The sequence below is a fragment of the Rhopilema esculentum genome, chromosome 2 (assembly GCF_057945365.1).
Source record: "Rhopilema esculentum isolate cy_ngs chromosome 2, ASM5794536v1, whole genome shotgun sequence".
Taxonomy (NCBI): domain Eukaryota; kingdom Metazoa; phylum Cnidaria; class Scyphozoa; order Rhizostomeae; family Rhizostomatidae; genus Rhopilema; species Rhopilema esculentum.
Window position 1 is genome coordinate 2581631 of NC_142816.1, and position 16717 is coordinate 2598347.

The 16717-nt window shown below is 36.2% G+C and overlaps 1 protein-coding gene across 2 annotated transcripts; it reads left to right on the top strand.

Annotated features, from left to right (window-relative positions):
• The first annotated feature begins 8314 nt into the window (after positions 1–8314).
• Positions 8315–16263, top strand: LOC135695429 (very long chain fatty acid elongase AAEL008004). 2 transcript variants are annotated; one of them, XM_065214518.1, is made up of 9 exons: positions 8391–8448; positions 10299–10358; positions 10746–10779; positions 11043–11230; positions 11618–11704; positions 12649–12705; positions 13365–13479; positions 14504–14631; positions 15633–16263. In XM_065214518.1, exons 3-9 carry the CDS (start codon positions 10770–10772, stop codon positions 15804–15806), a joined length of 759 nt encoding a protein of 252 aa, XP_065070590.1. In that variant the 5' UTR covers positions 8391–8448; positions 10299–10358; positions 10746–10769; the 3' UTR covers positions 15807–16263. The 2 variants fall into 2 exon arrangements, with proteins under 2 accessions (XP_065070589.1, XP_065070590.1); XM_065214517.2 differs by lacking the exon at positions 10746–10779 and having other exon boundaries at positions 8315–8448.
• Positions 16264–16717: the final 454 nt, after the last annotated feature.

Genomic DNA, 16717 nt, shown 5'->3' on the forward strand with positions numbered 1-16717 from the left:
ATAAAGCGACGGGGAAAGAAAACCAACGAAAACAGGCGAAAACCTTTGGATTTCCACAGCTAGAGCGCCTGCGATCCTCTACACAGATCGCAGTTCAAAGATGTTGAGTAAAATTTAGTGAAAAGTTTAGTCACGTTTTACCACCCTCGCTAAACTTCTCTCAACTTCACTAAACAAATTCTGTGTGAAATGTTTATTGAAATGTTTAGTCGTTTTGCCTGAGCAAAGTGTTTAGTCGTTTTGCCTACAAAAAATCAAGGTAAAAAAACGCCTCACAATAACATGTGTTTTCCCACAAGGAACATGCTTCTTTCTATTCAGATTCATTGCTGGCATGAGGCTCCAACACAGGTTGAAAAGTGTGGGGGCAAAGGAAAATTCAACACCCATAAGAAAAAATTTTGAAAAAAGAGATATTGTCTTGGGAGAAAAGTGGGGGCTATGGCCTCCACGGCCCCCCTTCGTAAGAGGCCCTGGCTTTATCATATTGAGCAGAATTCACAGCAAATCAGAATACAGAATGCAAATATCACGGAATGGGCATTGCCTTCAGCTTCCGAGATACTAAGGAGGTTAGTTGTCAAAATAATCACGACACCGAGGTTTACTATTATTCATACTAACAGTATTTACAGTACTTTCTGTCAAGTAGGGGGCTGACTGACGGGTTGTAGCCTTCTTATGGTCCCTAAATGTATTTGAAACCAAACCATACAGTGAATAACCTTGACCCTTGCTTTTAGCATGTTGTGGCTGTGCCCCCATATCCTTCACCCCCTCCCCCAATCCTTGATTTACGACCAGTTGAATCAAGTACTTCGAGCTGTTTCCTAAAACAAATTTTAGGCTATACTACCAAAATTTACATTAATCAGCTTTTACACCGTGAAATTCTCCTTTCCTCTAAAAGGATATAAACTTTCTAAGAAAATTTGAGGGAACTCATCTCTTAGCTAATTCAAGATATGTTAAAGACCAAAATGTTCAAGAACATATTGTTGCGGTATGTGTAGTAAGAGGGGCTATTTTCCTTGATTTTTCATGTCTTTTGTGGAACAACTATGTAAATTCAGTAATTGTTTTTTTATGAATGCGCTATTAAATTTTTACCCCAATCATCTTTTTGTTTTCGTGCCAATACTTTTGTTTTGTAATATGTCAATTTGTCTTTCCTTGTGTCATTAGTGTGTTTATGCTCTCTGTGTGCGTCGTGTGGTAAAAGCGTGTGTTGTTTTGTCGTAAATTCAGTCGAATTCAAGATGGAGTGTTTGTTGCCGATAATTTTTAGGATAGACGGACTCAAGTGCAGTTGACGAGCCAAAAAGTTAAGAAGGTATGAAAGATTTTCGGAACATAATCATAACCTGAATTTTTTCTCATCTCCCCTGGTGCATAAATAAACATGCTTTTTGCAGTGATGACCGACGAATTCACGACCTTGACTTGGGAGTCTAATGAAGTCATATTGCAGGAGCAGTCGAGTGAGAACTTAGGAACAACCACAAAATGGTCGTTTTTACGACTGAAGATGTGAGTTGGGAAAATAAGAAGGTAAGAAAAACGTGTACCTGTCTGTCAGAGATTTAAAATGTCTGAGCATGGTCAGCCTCTGTATATGTGTGCTGATTATATTTTTTCCTCCAGTTTTCGCTACAAAATCCTTTTTTCCTGAACACATTTCTTGTTGATAACACGTCTTGAGGCACCATTATGGAAACAAGGTCGTATTGACCTCTTTAATGCTATCCCTGCAATTCTTAAGCTAAGATGTTCTTAAACTACGGTGTTAGCTTTTATATGTAAATTTTTATATCTGTAATTAGATCATCTTCCTTTTCTTTATGGAAACTTTCATATGTGGAGATCCATCTGATATTTCTTGGATCTTAACATCAAATATTCAGATATTTTCAAATTGTAAATATAGAATGTCAAGTGAAACCTGTCTAAGATATCCGCTTTAGCAACGTGGCCGCCTATGAAAGTGTCCGTCTTAAGGCCGGGTTACACGATCACATTTTACCATCACTTTTTTCGATATTGGACCAACATGCTGAAAAGTGATCGTGTAACATACTAAAATTTTCCATTTTCGCTGCAGAATTTAATGCGCTTATCAGGTGTTAATCCTCCATCATTGGAAATTTTACTCTGAACGAAAGCAGAGTAAAATCGAGTTCATCACTTTTTTTCAAAGGCGCCGACAAATTCTTACGTCACATGATGTTTTGATGAGAAGGGAACGGCCTAGAGTATCGAGAAAAGAAGAAAAAGACGTGAATTGTGCTCAGAAACATAATTATTAGGATAAATAGAAAATGAACAATGATTTGGAGTAAATCGAGGAGCAGCCAATTAGAGAAAAATAAATGCAGTTTAATAAAAAACACTCATTTTTTATAAGAAACCGTCTATAAAAGCCAGTACTCGAAAATGAGAAAAGGTTAAGAAACTCCAATACTCGAGCAAGAAACTGCAAAACTGATATAGATTGAGAATGAGCAAAGATCAAGAATTTCTTGATTTTCTTTTGCTAATTTTGACTAAACTTACTTACACTGCAAACTTAAAAAAAGAATAAAACTACACAGTGATTAGGAAACCAAATTTAAAGTATCGAGGCTCTTGTTTTTTGAGAATAACACAGAAGTATTCTATAAAAACTTGAGCTCTAAAATTTTGTGAACCTTAAGGAACTGGGGTACTCCCTGTCGAGGATGGTTTCTTATAGAAAATGAGTGTATTTTATTAAACTGCATCTATTATTCTGTAATTGGCTGCTCTTCGATTTACTCCAAATCATTATTCATATTCGTTTTCTGCTAATAATTATGTTTCTGAGCACAATTTGCGTCTTTTTCTTCTTTTCTCGAAACTCTAGGCCGTGCCCTTCTCATCATGTGACGTAAGAATTTGTCGGCGCCTTTGAACAAAAGTGATGAACTCGATTTTACTCTGCTTTCGTTCAGAGTAAAATTTCCAATGATAGAGGATTAACAGCAGATAAGCGCATTAAATTCTGCAGCGAAAACGGAAAATTTTAGCATGTTACACGATCACTTTTCAGCATGTTGGTCCAATATCGAAAAAAGTGATGGTAAAATGTGATCGTGTAACCCGGCCTTTATACGATATAGATGTGTCAGCCTTATCCGCTAGTTATGGATATCAATCAGTACACGACAAGTGGCAGTTCACTCAAGCAAATAGTCCGGCAGCCAATTGTTACTTTTTAAGAAAAGTATGCAACCGCTTCCATACAACAATTTTTCCATTTTTTAGTGGTTTAGGCTACAAACTTTGAGAATCTGCTTGATGACACCCGGTCTCTTTATGGCATTTCAAGATACTTTGCCCTTGTTCAAAAGGGGCAAACTTTTAGAATTTCTGCAAAATGCTATTCTTTGAAATTTCGAGTTACTAATGACTTTGCAAAAATTCATTTACACAAAATTCCCTACTACTACGTCTACAGACTTCTCCGAATGTTACGATAGAAACGATAAAAACCTTTCCTGATGAATTTTTGTCCACCATTCCCTACTGCGCATGCGCTAGATTTTCCTCGACGCAATTCCGCATCTAATTCCCGGGGGGGGGGGGGGAGAGGTGGGAGTACTCATATGTATTTAGGATAGGGGTGCTCAGGCTGGGGTACGAAGCATCAGCCCAAAAAAATATTTTTTAGCATAAAAATTGACCCAAAAAGTAATTATCCATGTCTTGCACATTCAAAAAATAACAAATAAACTCTGTTCTATAGATACTCTTGAGATCATATGCACAGCAAATAAGCAAGTATACTATATATATCAAAGATACACACTTTACATCATCTTGTAGTTTCACTTTTGCATTTTGGCTAAAAACCTTTAAGATATTCCAGTCAGTTTGCTGTCTAGGGCTGCTAGTTAGGGCCATGTTTATGTCGTTATGTGTTGAGCTTTTGATGTGCCTTTGTTCGCATGTGTATGTAGTGAAGACTCTTGACTACTGTTTTTGATTCAAAACAAAAACCTGAAGAAACTAGAAGTTTCAAAGAGAAAGAAACCATTCCTATCTGAATGAATTATGTTTCGACAACAGGAAATCGGATGTTTAATTCATTAATATGAACGAAAATGCCTCTATATGAACGAAAGACTGGTACCGACCAACATAATAGAAACATGTCTATAATGAAATTGAGGAGATGCCTTTCAAAAAGAAAATGATAACTCTAAGAAAATCAAGATCTCAAATTTTCTTTAGGACAGTCGTATTTTTTTCTCTTGCATGGAACTTGCTTCGCGTAGATTTTGCTTGTTACAAATCATTATCAAGGAGCCTAAGTAGCACTTATGCCTAAGTAGCACTTATTCTTTGCATTACAGTAAAGCCTTTGCTGTCAAGTTTGTAATTATCATCATAGATTTGTCAAGTGGAGAGAATAAACATCCAGATTAATGAAGGTGAGCATCATTGTGTAGAACTGCTGTAATAGGCGCTATTAGTGACTTACATGCAGCATATGTCAGGTACCCTGTTGATTATATGACAAACTAAATGTCTCCAAAATCAATTTTTGCTGTGATGAATAGGTCAAAGAAAGTGGAAAAATCCGACAAAGCTTCTCGTTCCCTTATTTGCGAAATTTCTAGGGATAGAACAAACTAAAGCACGAGGTCAAGAACGGTTAGTCTTCACAAATGATTAACAGCTGTACAGGGTAGCAGTTAAGGTAACATAGGCATACGAGAAGAGATTTTAAGATGTTATCGACCATCTTGAAGGAATGCATATGCTCATGAGTCTTGCTGGTGCAGTTGGCTCATTGATGGAAGGATCTGGGCTCTCGGAAGTTATGAAAATCACATTTGCTGGAGTTTAGAAGATTTTATTAGGCAAGAAATTCCCATAAAACATCGCAATGAGATTGGTAGTCGAGCAGCTGTTGAGAAATACTCTTGAAATTTGATATAGTGAGAGCATTGACGATCTTTTGGTGCACTTAAGCAATGTGGCAGGGAAAAGGAAAACATCAAAGCTGTTGGTTGATTGCTTCATAAGGCCTGTTTTCATCATTATGTTATACTTGCGAGCATAGGCGTAGACTTGCTTTTTTTTCAGGGGGGTGGGCTCAAAAAATTAATGACAATTCCTAATGGCAGCTGCTGGTGTCACAGGATAGAAAGTGGATTAGCTAAGGGCTTAAAGGTAATTTTTTCGTGCATTTTTCATTATCGAGGAAGAAGAAACACACATGAGATGATGGAAAGTTTATTTTTAAATCATAATCAGTTTCTTTAGATTGAGATCATCAGTTCTATTTAGTCACACAAAATGTTTACCGAGATTCATGCGCTATGGTCATTCTCCTAGAGGTATCATTGGAATCACATTGAAGCCGGAAAGGCTGAAAATTTTGGCTCTCAGCCTTCACATTTGCCCCCGTCTTGAACAGGATATTTCAAACTTCGCTAATGGCGAGAAATAGAGAACCCAAGAGATTCACAAAGAGGAAATTAAATCAAGGATATTATTTGACGGTTCCGATAGAGACAGTATTCGGGACAAGCTTTGGTTATGCATCGATCCACTTGATCATTCATCACATCCAGTTAATATCGTCAATATCGTGAGTGGTAGAACTGTGGGCGATAAAGTCAATGTCCACGATGCAGAAAACATTTGCACAAAGCAAATGAAGGAGTATAAGGAGGGATGGTCCTCTGGATTCTACGACAAGATTTCAAAGCGCATGAAAACTGCAACAGGGAATAGCAAGCATATCGTACTTGGCTTCAAGAAACACTTCAATGATCTGTAACATATTGATTGGAATACAAGCAAGTTGAAGGGAAATCAACATCGAGAATGTATTCAGTCACGAGTTAGCGCTAGTCCCAACGTCAATGTTTGAAGATTCTGGAGCTATGAGACAATGTAAAGCCAAGTCTTATCTGAAAATTCGTCTGGCGAAGGAAGTATCTTCAAGGTGTAGCACATCATCGGTGGCATCGCTTGTTCTTGATGGCTCTGCTTTTTTGTGGGTGATTCATTGGCCAGCTTAAGGCCTCATTTCAGATTTTGTCGGCAATTTTAAGAAATAATATTTGACAGTTATATAGAGTATATAGTACCAAGAGCGTAACAAGATCGGGAAGGGAGCCTGAAGCAAGTAGAGTCTACCAGTTAACTTAGAACACTCCACTCCCATCGCAAAATGCTATGTTTTCTGTAACTGCCAATAATGTTCAGTTAATGTCGATCAATTGCGATAGCATGATCAACGACCAAGTTTTCCATACACACAAGAAAAAATAAGCAAGTCATAACAGGCAGTAATAACGTTCCAACTCAAATCCACAGAGCCCTGGTCATTGCAAGACATGATATAGCAACATCTCATGAAGAAGCAGACAAAATTATTGCACAGCAAGCCATTTTGTGTGCAAAGGAAACATACGACACAGTTTTGGTGCTTGCAGACGACACAGATACTTTATCATTCTCCTCTACCATCATCAGCAGAAAAATATCACTTGCCTGATAATTATGAGTTCCCCAATACAGCAAAGATCTGTTATTGATATAAGGGTCATTGTCAAGCTCCATGAATTAGTAGTTCCCGATTTGTTGGCCGCGCATGCTTTGTCAGGTTGTGATACAGTTCCGACCTACTTTCGCATTGGAAAAGGGACTGTGTTAAAAGTTCTTAAAACGAGTACCTTCTTTTTGTGACATCTTGGTGGCACAAGTGCTCGGCTAAATGAGGCATGTTACAGCAATGTCAGCCTATCTATAGATACAAAATCTGGGCCTCAAGATTCGGAAAAGGTGCTTTAGCGCCAAAGCTTGACACGGCCGCCTTCGACAGAAGCTTTTACCGAGAATGTTAAAATAGCCCACTCCCAGACCTGTATTTGGAAAGCAGCCACGTCCCTTGATCGACCTGCACTTAACCCAGAGGAATATGGCTATATGAAAGACGAATCCATACTGCTACCAACAACAGTACCAGATGGTGTCTCCTTGGCCCCAGAAGATGTGTTAAGGGTAATAAAGTGTACCTGTGCCGGTGACAAACGTGGTAGAACCTAAAGATGCTGTTGCAACCGATCAAAACTGTCATGTACCGTTTTTTGCAATTGCAGTGAAGGAAGTTAATGTCAGAACGAGCATAGCAAACCATAATCTAAAATCAGTCATTCAAGTGTGTTCCAAAAACGTTCTTATCCTATTACTTAAAAGGGTGTTTTCATATGTATACTAACTATTCTGTATACTATGTCCAGATTTTATTGGCTTTGAAGCTACAGCTCCTTAAGAAAAAAATAGCAAAATTGGGCTTATTTCATGGAATACCCGATAGTATTACTCGTGGACTACAAAGTTAGGTCGTTCGTTAAAAGTAATTTCAGTACATTTTTATACTGGTTTCCCCCTTGAAGAACCTTGTTGCTTTGTGCTTTTCATGATTTCCGACAAACAATCTGGTCCGTAAATTAATGATGCGGATCATGTGACATTTTTTTGTTTCTTTCTTCGGAGAAAGGTGAAATATTTATTGCGATAAATTTGAATTGTAAGATATAAGAGGAAACATTAGTTAAGAGTTGTTTATTTATTGCTGTTCCAAAAATTTTTGCAAATTGATATCCAGGTCAGTTTTTACCCGGATATCTTTTGACCCACCTGCGAATTAATGGAAACGCCGAAACCCGGATAACTTCTAACCAACTTGCAGCAACAGCAACGTTTAAGAATTGAGATGGCGCCGAAAATCAAAAAGTAAAATCCTCGATATCGATGTTGCTTTCATTGGCTTTCAACGATGGAAATTGAAGAATTATTGATGCAAATACTGATTTCTCTTACAACTCTGCGTATGTTTCGAATATTTCACCCTGAATACATTTTAACCCGGCTAAGTGGGAACGACCAAAAACGGATTAAAAAACGGGTCGAAGAAAAATGTCATTTCCATTGACTCACTTATCTATATTCAGAAATATTCAGATAAAACAATAAGATTCCCACAAAAAGTCTAGGAGATCTTCAAGTGACTTGCCCCTTGTTAGTGCATACTATGATATGGCCTCCAGACAATTAGTAAGATTTATCCCTATAATTTCACAATATATAATGATTTTTAGTCTTATCGGATGCTATCTTCTTTATCCCATGGTTTATGAAGAAATATGATATTCCTGGAAGAGGAAGGCAGAAAAAGATTGCCAAGTCGGTAGTCCAGGTAGATTACCCATTGTTTTGCCCCTGCTATGACCATCCCTCTTTGGAGCAAACCCCAACACTCATTCCCAGTCTCTCAATTTCAATGGAATGGGACCATAGCGCAAAGTCTAAATTGCTATAGAACTGCCCCAGATGCTCAAATTTCTCTCTTTGTAGCTTTGCGACCTTGGGGGAGAGTCGGGCAAGGTGATCTCGAAAGACACCCTTGATGTAAGTAAGCTTATTCATAAAATTTGATAGAATATCGCTTTTTAACATGCAAAATTACGCAAAGCCGGTCCTAGAGTTTTTGTCCTATCGTTGTTACGGCAATTCAGTAGGCACCTCGCCTTGCTAGCATATCACATTCTCTTTGCTAGCATATCACATCGTCCTTGCTAGCATATCACATCGTAAATTAAGTAACTGGTCTTTATGCTTGCACAGTATAGTATTTCAGTTTACCTGCCTTGCCTTGAGTGTTCTGGTGCTGCCCTTTGGCCAGCAAAGTTTATGTTATCCTAAAAGCAGAAGTTTATCAATTTTGACGCAGTATGTTTCTCGTCTGCGAAGAAAAGTAATTTCAAAATTGTCGACAGTAAAACATGTTGAACAGAAAGTTTCCTTGAACTTTTCTGTTGTTATTTCTTCGCAGTTCTTAAAGTTTATACTGGCAATTTGACAATAGAACTTCTGCACACCAGGAACTACATATACCTTGATGAACCCAACCCCCTGCGTTGTTTGGCCTAGGACTCACTCAAACGTTTGTTAAACTAGGTATCCAGGGCGTCACAATAAGCACTGTCTTCCGGATATGAAATTTCTTGCATCCGATTGTTTCAGCTGCTGCATATAGGAAATTTTCCCCAGCAAAGATGCTCAAAGCAGGTTGCATACAAGACTGCATAATATTGCAAGATCGGAGGCGGACACTTGGTAAAATATTGGGGGGTTGGGCCTGCCTGTTGTTTTTATGATGATATCACAATTCTCATTGCTTTACAACAAAAGACCATTGTCCTCTAAAGTAAATATTTTTTCTAAAATGTCTCTGCACACCTAGTGAAGGGTTTGGCATTGAATATCTGGGCGTGACATGGGTGTGTCCTTTTGCTTAGGGCAAATGAAGAATTAAGTTCCCTCAAGATCAACACAAACTTCCATTGGTTTGATAATAAAATAACTATCAATCATGTACATTTTCTGAATTTGGTTTTCATATTTGCTACTTATTCTATATCCTTAAAATAATCAAAGTGAGGTACACAAAGTGCATACTTTAACCAAACTACAGTCCAGTTGGCACTAAATCTTCTAGTTTAAAAGCCAGGTGGGAGGTAATTAACCCATTACTTTGTTCTTTAAAAGCCTGTGTTACACCATTTTTGTATAAGAATACCTAATTGTTTGCTGAGCCTCAATATTCTTAAATTTCTTGTATGTTTTAGCCTAAGATTATTTTTGAAATATTCTCAAGGTGTAACTGGGTCGCACTATAGTGTTCAGACTCCAAGGCCTCATACATCTTTTTCAAAACATATAGCTTTGATATTCACATTTATTTGGCTTTCCAAAAAAAGAAATAATTGCCATTGGACTATATTCTTATGTGAATAAGTATATACATCTGTGCTGCAGAGGAACTGCTCTGAAATGGAGATATGATTGTATTATTGTTATTACTATATGGCTCCACCACATTTTGCCATGCACTAGCAACAGGGATTAATTTTAAGGGTTTTTTGGACGAGCACAGCTAAGCTAAATGTGATGACAAGTCCGTAATTTTGCATGCCATTCAGACTGACAAGCACCTATTTTGGTGGACAAGGCACATCCATGCCTGTAGGATGCTTGACTAGCAAAATATGACAACACCTACCCAATAATTTTTAATTACATTTTAAGGATTAGGTGGACAAAGATGATTTTTAATCAGTTTTGTTGGGAGACCCCAAAGCTTGCTTGCTTTCTCCCAGTCTCCCAGTTTTTAAGATCTTCCCCCTGCTTCTTTCTTGTCTTTCAGCAGACGTATTCGAATCTTTCGAATGTCAGTAATTGAAACTCATCCTTTTCAGATCTCAGTATGGCTGGACAATACTTAATTGATCTTTATAGATCTGCCAGGGACAGTGGTGGTAAGCATGCTCAATGTTTTTATAGAAATAAAAGATATCTATGGAAAAGTATATTTGTAATATGCATCCTAAGTCCTAGGTACCAGGTCCATAATATGCATCCTAGAATGAAGAAACTTCAATCTATAAGGCTGTGACAATGCATTGGTGCCTTTCATTTGCCTCCATGCAGTATATATATCTTAAAAGTAGCTGATCTCATCAAATCTGCTTTAATGCAAAATATCTAAAATTTGTTTCTAAATCAAGTTGACATGAAGAACCATTTACAAAAAGAAATTTACAGCAGTTCTTATCAGGCACAGGAAAGAACAAAATAAACACTAACTGAATTTCTGTTGCTGCTTGACTGACATGACACTGAAAATATTGTCTTATATTTTGTAGCTTGGTGCCAAAGCAAGCTCACAAATGATACTTGGTATTTTTTTGTTATTTGTGTGATTCAGAGTTTAGTGTTAAATGGTTTGAAAATCTGCCATTGAGAGTGTAATAAGAGTATGACATAATCTTTGTTTGAGATTGATTTTTAGCTTTTAAATCTAGGGCATGAAAATTAGGATGGGTGTTAATGTGTGAACCAGAACTAAGCTTTTTATCATTACAAAGACCAGTTTGTGAGTTAACATTAGTGTTTCCTACTTTTAATCCATCCTTTTTGGTAAATATATTTTTTCTCAACAGATCCTCGGACTGAAAACATGCTGCTTGTAAGAGAGCCATTATATGTTGTTGGCCTTATACTTGCATACTTGTTTATTGTAATCAAAGGACCACAGTGGATGGCAAAACGAGAAGGATTTGAGTTGCGAAAACCATTGATTGTGTACAATTTCTTTCTTGTGGCACTGTCAGGCTGGATGATGTATGAGGTACTGACTTTGCTTTTAAACTCCTTTTTCATTTAATCCATGACACAGATACTGCATCTAATCTATGATTCAAAAATTGGCAAGAAACCATTTTGGTTTCTTTCATTTAGCAAAGTTTGCATAGCTATGAAAAATATCTTATTAATCCAGATCTTTTCAATCATTAATCCAGTTGAAAAAGAAACTGAACAGAACTGACTTGAGAAGACACAATTGTATCATGGAATACATCTAGAGCGTTTCATGAATAACTTTTCAAGAGCTGACATGTGAGCAACAATCTTCTTCCAAATCAGGTTTCAGTTTCATTTCACATAATAGAGTATGTAATATATCAGAAAAATTATAGTCTTCCATTAATAACGAGCTTATTATTTGTCATTTTAGTTTTTTGTGACAACTGTTCTGAATCCCACATTCAACTTTTGGTGTGAGCCAGTCAATCCAAGTGATGTCAGTGATATTCAAATGAGGGTTAGAATTTATAATTATATGTATACTGTTTCTTAGTTAAATTATTTCTTTTACTTATCTGCTGATGTCTGAAAGGTTTAATGAACAACAAATGCGGCTTAGGATAGATGATGTAACTGGGATATATGTTATAATGCAGATTATTTAAAAGCTTTCAAAATTTGTAAACCTAAGACAATCTTTATACTGCACAATTTGCCAAGCAATTATAATGGTCCAAGTCAATTGTCCAACTTCTTACAAAGAAAATATATCATGTGCACCAAATGCACACCCAAATCCAAAACTGCTTGCCAGATCTACTTGGTGCACACAGCAGAAAACCATCCAAACTATGATGGTTAGAATTGCTATTTTGTAACAAAATTTTGGTAAGAATGGTTTTTGAAACAGGGCCATTTAAAGTGAGCCATGGGTTATTCTCCCTTCACAAATCCCTCATAAGCTGAGAGAACTGTGAATCACTCTGCTAAACTAAAGACAAATGGAAAGTTTTTCTCGGAGTTTCATTTGGAGGTTCTGTTGAGAAAAAACTTGAAAAAAGGTGCAAACAAGAAATAGTTTAAATTATACTGCATTGATTTTTCTAAGTTTGCTTGACTTCTAGACCATTTTAAGTATATAATATATAAATATTTGTTCTGGATATAGCTTGCCCAAACAATTGAGGCAAGCAATTCTAAAAGTTCCTCTAAAAGTTCAGTTGATGCTTTTGTGAATGGTTTACATTTTCCATACATTTACCCTCGTCTTCCTTCCAAATTTTCATTCCTGTAGATCTCTCTGCCTTTCTTCAATTTTAAAAGGGAAATGTTATGTTTTCCCATTATTACAAAAATTCCATAATACAAAATGATTTTTTGAATGCTTAGCTCATATTTAACTTATCGTTGTGCTTTGTTTTGTGTTGCATGTTATTTATATATGTAAATTTTCTCTTTTAGCAAATCAGAGTATCATGGGTGTACTTTATTTCAAAAATCATTGAGTTTATGGACACTGTAAGTTTCTTCTCTTTTAGTCACAAACTGTTTATCCTTTCTTACAAATTTGTTATCTAATGCAATTTCATTTTGCTAGCAACCCTTTCTTATATGCATATATATATCTTGACTAAATGCAATTTTCTCATTGCGTTGTTTAAGTCAAACTTATATCGTTTCCTAAAAATTTACTCCTTTCCTCTCTTGCATTTTTGTTTAGCTGCTGATTTCTGAATTCAATTTTGAGTAGGGGACCAGTCCTTAGACTTTCAAGACCTGCTTTCATCTAATAATGCAAGCAGAAATACTCAGAATCATAATATAGATAATTGTTCTCATTTTCCTAAATTTGCTTTAGCAAGGGTATCCTTTAGTGCCTTGAGAGGGCCATACTCAGTCCATGTCTTGTATTTTTCTGGTGTCATGAGTGCGGCTTTCAAAGTTTTAAGGCTTGTTTGGCAGTGAAAAGATCAATGAGTTTCTGGATTTTGCTTTGTTTTAGTAACCTATAAATCTCCTAGAGAAAAGGTTCTTGCACCCAAGCTTGCTTCTCCAAATCTTTGACTTTCTCTATGCATATGCATATACCTCTGATGTAACAAAAGGCTAGATCCACCTGATCCAAGATATTTTCTAGAGGTTTATATATATATATGAATACTCTTTTTCCATTGTAGTTCTTTTTCATCTTGCGAAAGAAGTCTCGTCAGATAACCTTCTTGCATGTATACCATCACACGTCTGTTTTAATGATGCAATGGCTTGTAACAAAACACGTTCCAGGAGCTATTGGTAAGTTTTAATAAAAGTTAAATTTGGTAGTTAGGCTTGTCAAATCAACTCTTAACTAAAGGCCTGTTTACATGGAGGCGAGTTCTGGCTAACAAAATTCCTGGCGTGTAGTGGAAACCAACAGCCGGGAAATTCTGACAGCCAGAATCCAGGCAGATGTAGGCGGGACCTTGTTCAACCAAGTTTCTAGTCCAACTTATGCAAACACAAATTGCCAAGTTTCCCACCTGAATGGTATAAAATGATGCAGCATTTTTTCATCTATCTGGCATTTTTTGTATCTTGAGTTTTCTGCTGTCTTTCTTTTCAGCAAAAAGCCTTTTTAAAAAATATCTTCCCTTGCCTTTCTGTATGCCAAAACAAGAGAGCACAAACTCCTTGCAGATGACAAAAACTGCAGGCTGAAACATAAATCAGTCTCTGTGTGAAGATTTTATAGCTTGTATGTATTTTGCCACATTTTATGCTAGTTTGCAGGTTCTTTATATTGTTTGGTGAAAATATTAAAAGTAAATGACAAAATGTAATCTTAAATGAAGGAAATAACTTAAATTGGAAATCTACAAATTGATGCCATTGCTTATTTTTAACAGCCCATTCTTTTTTTGCCCCCTTTTTGGTTCAGACTTAAGTGAAATAAAGTCCCCCTCTCACCTAAATGAGAAGGCTTTTTTAGTGTTGCATCAAGGAAGCTTTTGTTAACTCATATTTGATTATCACTTTTCCCAAGTTTTCAAACAAGATACAAAATCTAGATTTTTTAAATATCTTCACTTATGTCCTTATACTTCCATTAAACACAAGAAGGTTTCTATAACAGCTCTCTGGCCAAAAACGGTAAACATCAATTTTAAGTGAACACAATTGACTAAACACCTAATAAAGATAGAGTCAACAGAAGTTTTGGGCTTTTATATTACCCACCAGGTGCGTCTCAAGATCAACTGTGACCCACTTGTTGTGGGAATGCTGAATTAATCCTGTCTGTACTAATACATATGTTGATGATATTTTTATATTTCAGGCTGCCTTGCTGGAATGTTGAACTGTTTCATCCACGTTGTAATGTATTCTTATTACATGCTGGCTGCGTTTGGCCCACATATGCAGAAATATTTGTGGTGGAAAAGATACCTCACAAAAATGCAAATTGTAAGCTTACCCACCTGTTTTTTCAACTGTATTATATTGACTTTAATAATAATAATAATAATAATAATAATAATAATGCACTTATAGAGTGCTAAAATCTATATACAAATATTCTAAAGTGCTGAACAGTGTTGAAAAACCTTAATTTACTGAAAGTAAAGCTAGAATTGTCATTCACATGTTAAAATGATTATGAAATAAATATGTTTTAAATCCTGTTTTGAAAGTTTGGACGCTCTGAGATCTTCTAATTTCAACGGGCAGTTTGTTCCAGAGCCTAGGGGCTGCAGTACAAAATGCTCTGTCCCCGCGAGATGCAAATTTTGTCTTTGGAACTAGCAATGCCATAGATTTGTCTGACCTCAGTCTGTATCTATCACTGGTTTGTAGCCTCAAAATTTAGAATGATAAGTTAAAATTATTAGATTAATGAGTTCTATGTTCAATAAGCTATCAAGTCTTCCAGGATTTTACTTTTCTGCTTTGCCCTGCTTGCTTGTTTGTTTATTTATTGATTTGTTTGTTTTTAACTATTTTTGAAAAATGTTTACATATAAATAGTGTATAATTCCATTATCAGCAAATTAAATTTCATTCGATAAGCTATAAGGGATGTTAAGTTTTGGCTTCAACGGCTCTTCAAGGCTATTATTCTCCATTAAGACTTAGGCAGGTCATCTTCCTTGAATAAGTTCTATGATAGATTCTTTGTATCACTTACATTAATGAACAAAAATATAAATTATACATAGAGGACTTGAATATCACTAAAAGTAAGTCTTTCAAGTTTTACAAATCTTCACAAGGCAATCAACGGATGGGTGGCTCGTGGGCTAGAGGACTGCAATCCTCAGATAAATGCCAAACTAGTTATTTAGTCTTTATAGCAAAGTTTTGAATGGGAATAAGCTGGATTAGCCTTTGAAGGATTTGTCATAAAGATTATAAAAATTGAGATGCTTGATAATCAGTTTACTTAGATTTTATGTTTGTTTTAACAGATCCAATTTGTGTTGGTTTTCCTCCATACATCATATGCGATACAGCTCGACTGTGGATTTTCAAAAGGCTTTTTATGGAGTCTGTGGCTCTACATGTTGACCCTCTTCATGCTTTTCTCACACTTCTACAAACAAGCTTACACCGTGAAACCAAAGGACAAGAAAATGGAATAATCCCCACGAACAATTTTTTTAATTTCCATTCTATATGGAACTTTTCTTTTAGTCTTAAAGGGTATGTGTCGTGGACATGATTGGCTAATGCAATACAATTATCTCTTTTGTTTTATACAAAGCATGGAATCGAGGGTGAATTTTTACGGCAGTAAAAATTAATTAAGAAGAAACGAATAGTCACGAAACAATGGAATTCCACTCCAAAGGCTTTTGTTTTATTAGCCAACTGCTAATGCGACATATGCCCTTCAACCTCTGTACAAGTCTACGTTTCCATGTATATGTCTTCGTTGTAATTGTCAATTTGCTGTAATTCTGTTACGGAAGGATTAAAATGGGATAATCAAGGAAGTTGTAATTCAGCTGTGTCTGCGATGAGAAATAAGGGTAAATATAATTTTTTGAAGTGAAATGATCAAACGTTTTAATTTCAATGACAGATTCCATGACCAAATCGCTTTTTATCTGTTATTTCTGCTAAAATGGGGACTTGAGAATTTTTGATGGACAAAGCTATATCGCTCTAGGGAGCGTGATGGGTGTCACACCACTTTTGAAATAATTATTTTGCAAGAACTTTTGATACCTAGGGATGGTTTATCGGCAATTTTTCAAACTTTTCGGCAAAAAAGGATGGCTCGCCCTCTTTGTTTGCGAATAGAACCTGGAAAAAGCCCTTGAGCATAAAAGCTGGCGTGAGCCTTTTTGATAGGGGCTTCAGAGCGTTTCGTTTCATGTCATCATTTTTCCCCCTGTCTAGATTTTGGATTTACAGGTTCAATAGAATTTCTGAGGAATAAGAATAGAATTATTAAGATTAACATCTTTATATGGAAGGGTTTTTCTATCTTCAAGAATTTCTGGCCAATTGCAAAAAGTAATGCTTTTGTTGTTCGTTTCCTAAGACT

Excerpts from the sequence above, each read along its gene's own strand:
- LOC135695429 (XM_065214517.2), top strand. The coding sequence starts at position 10,307 with ATGGCTGGACAATACTTAATTGATCTTTATAGATCTGCCAGGGACAGT. Across the intron at positions 11,705-12,648 it reads TCAGTGATATTCAAATGAGG|CAAATCAGAGTATCATGGGT; the intron begins GTTAGAATTTAT and ends TTTCTCTTTTAG. Across the intron at positions 13,480-14,503 it reads ACACGTTCCAGGAGCTATTG|GCTGCCTTGCTGGAATGTTG; the intron begins GTAAGTTTTAAT and ends TTTATATTTCAG.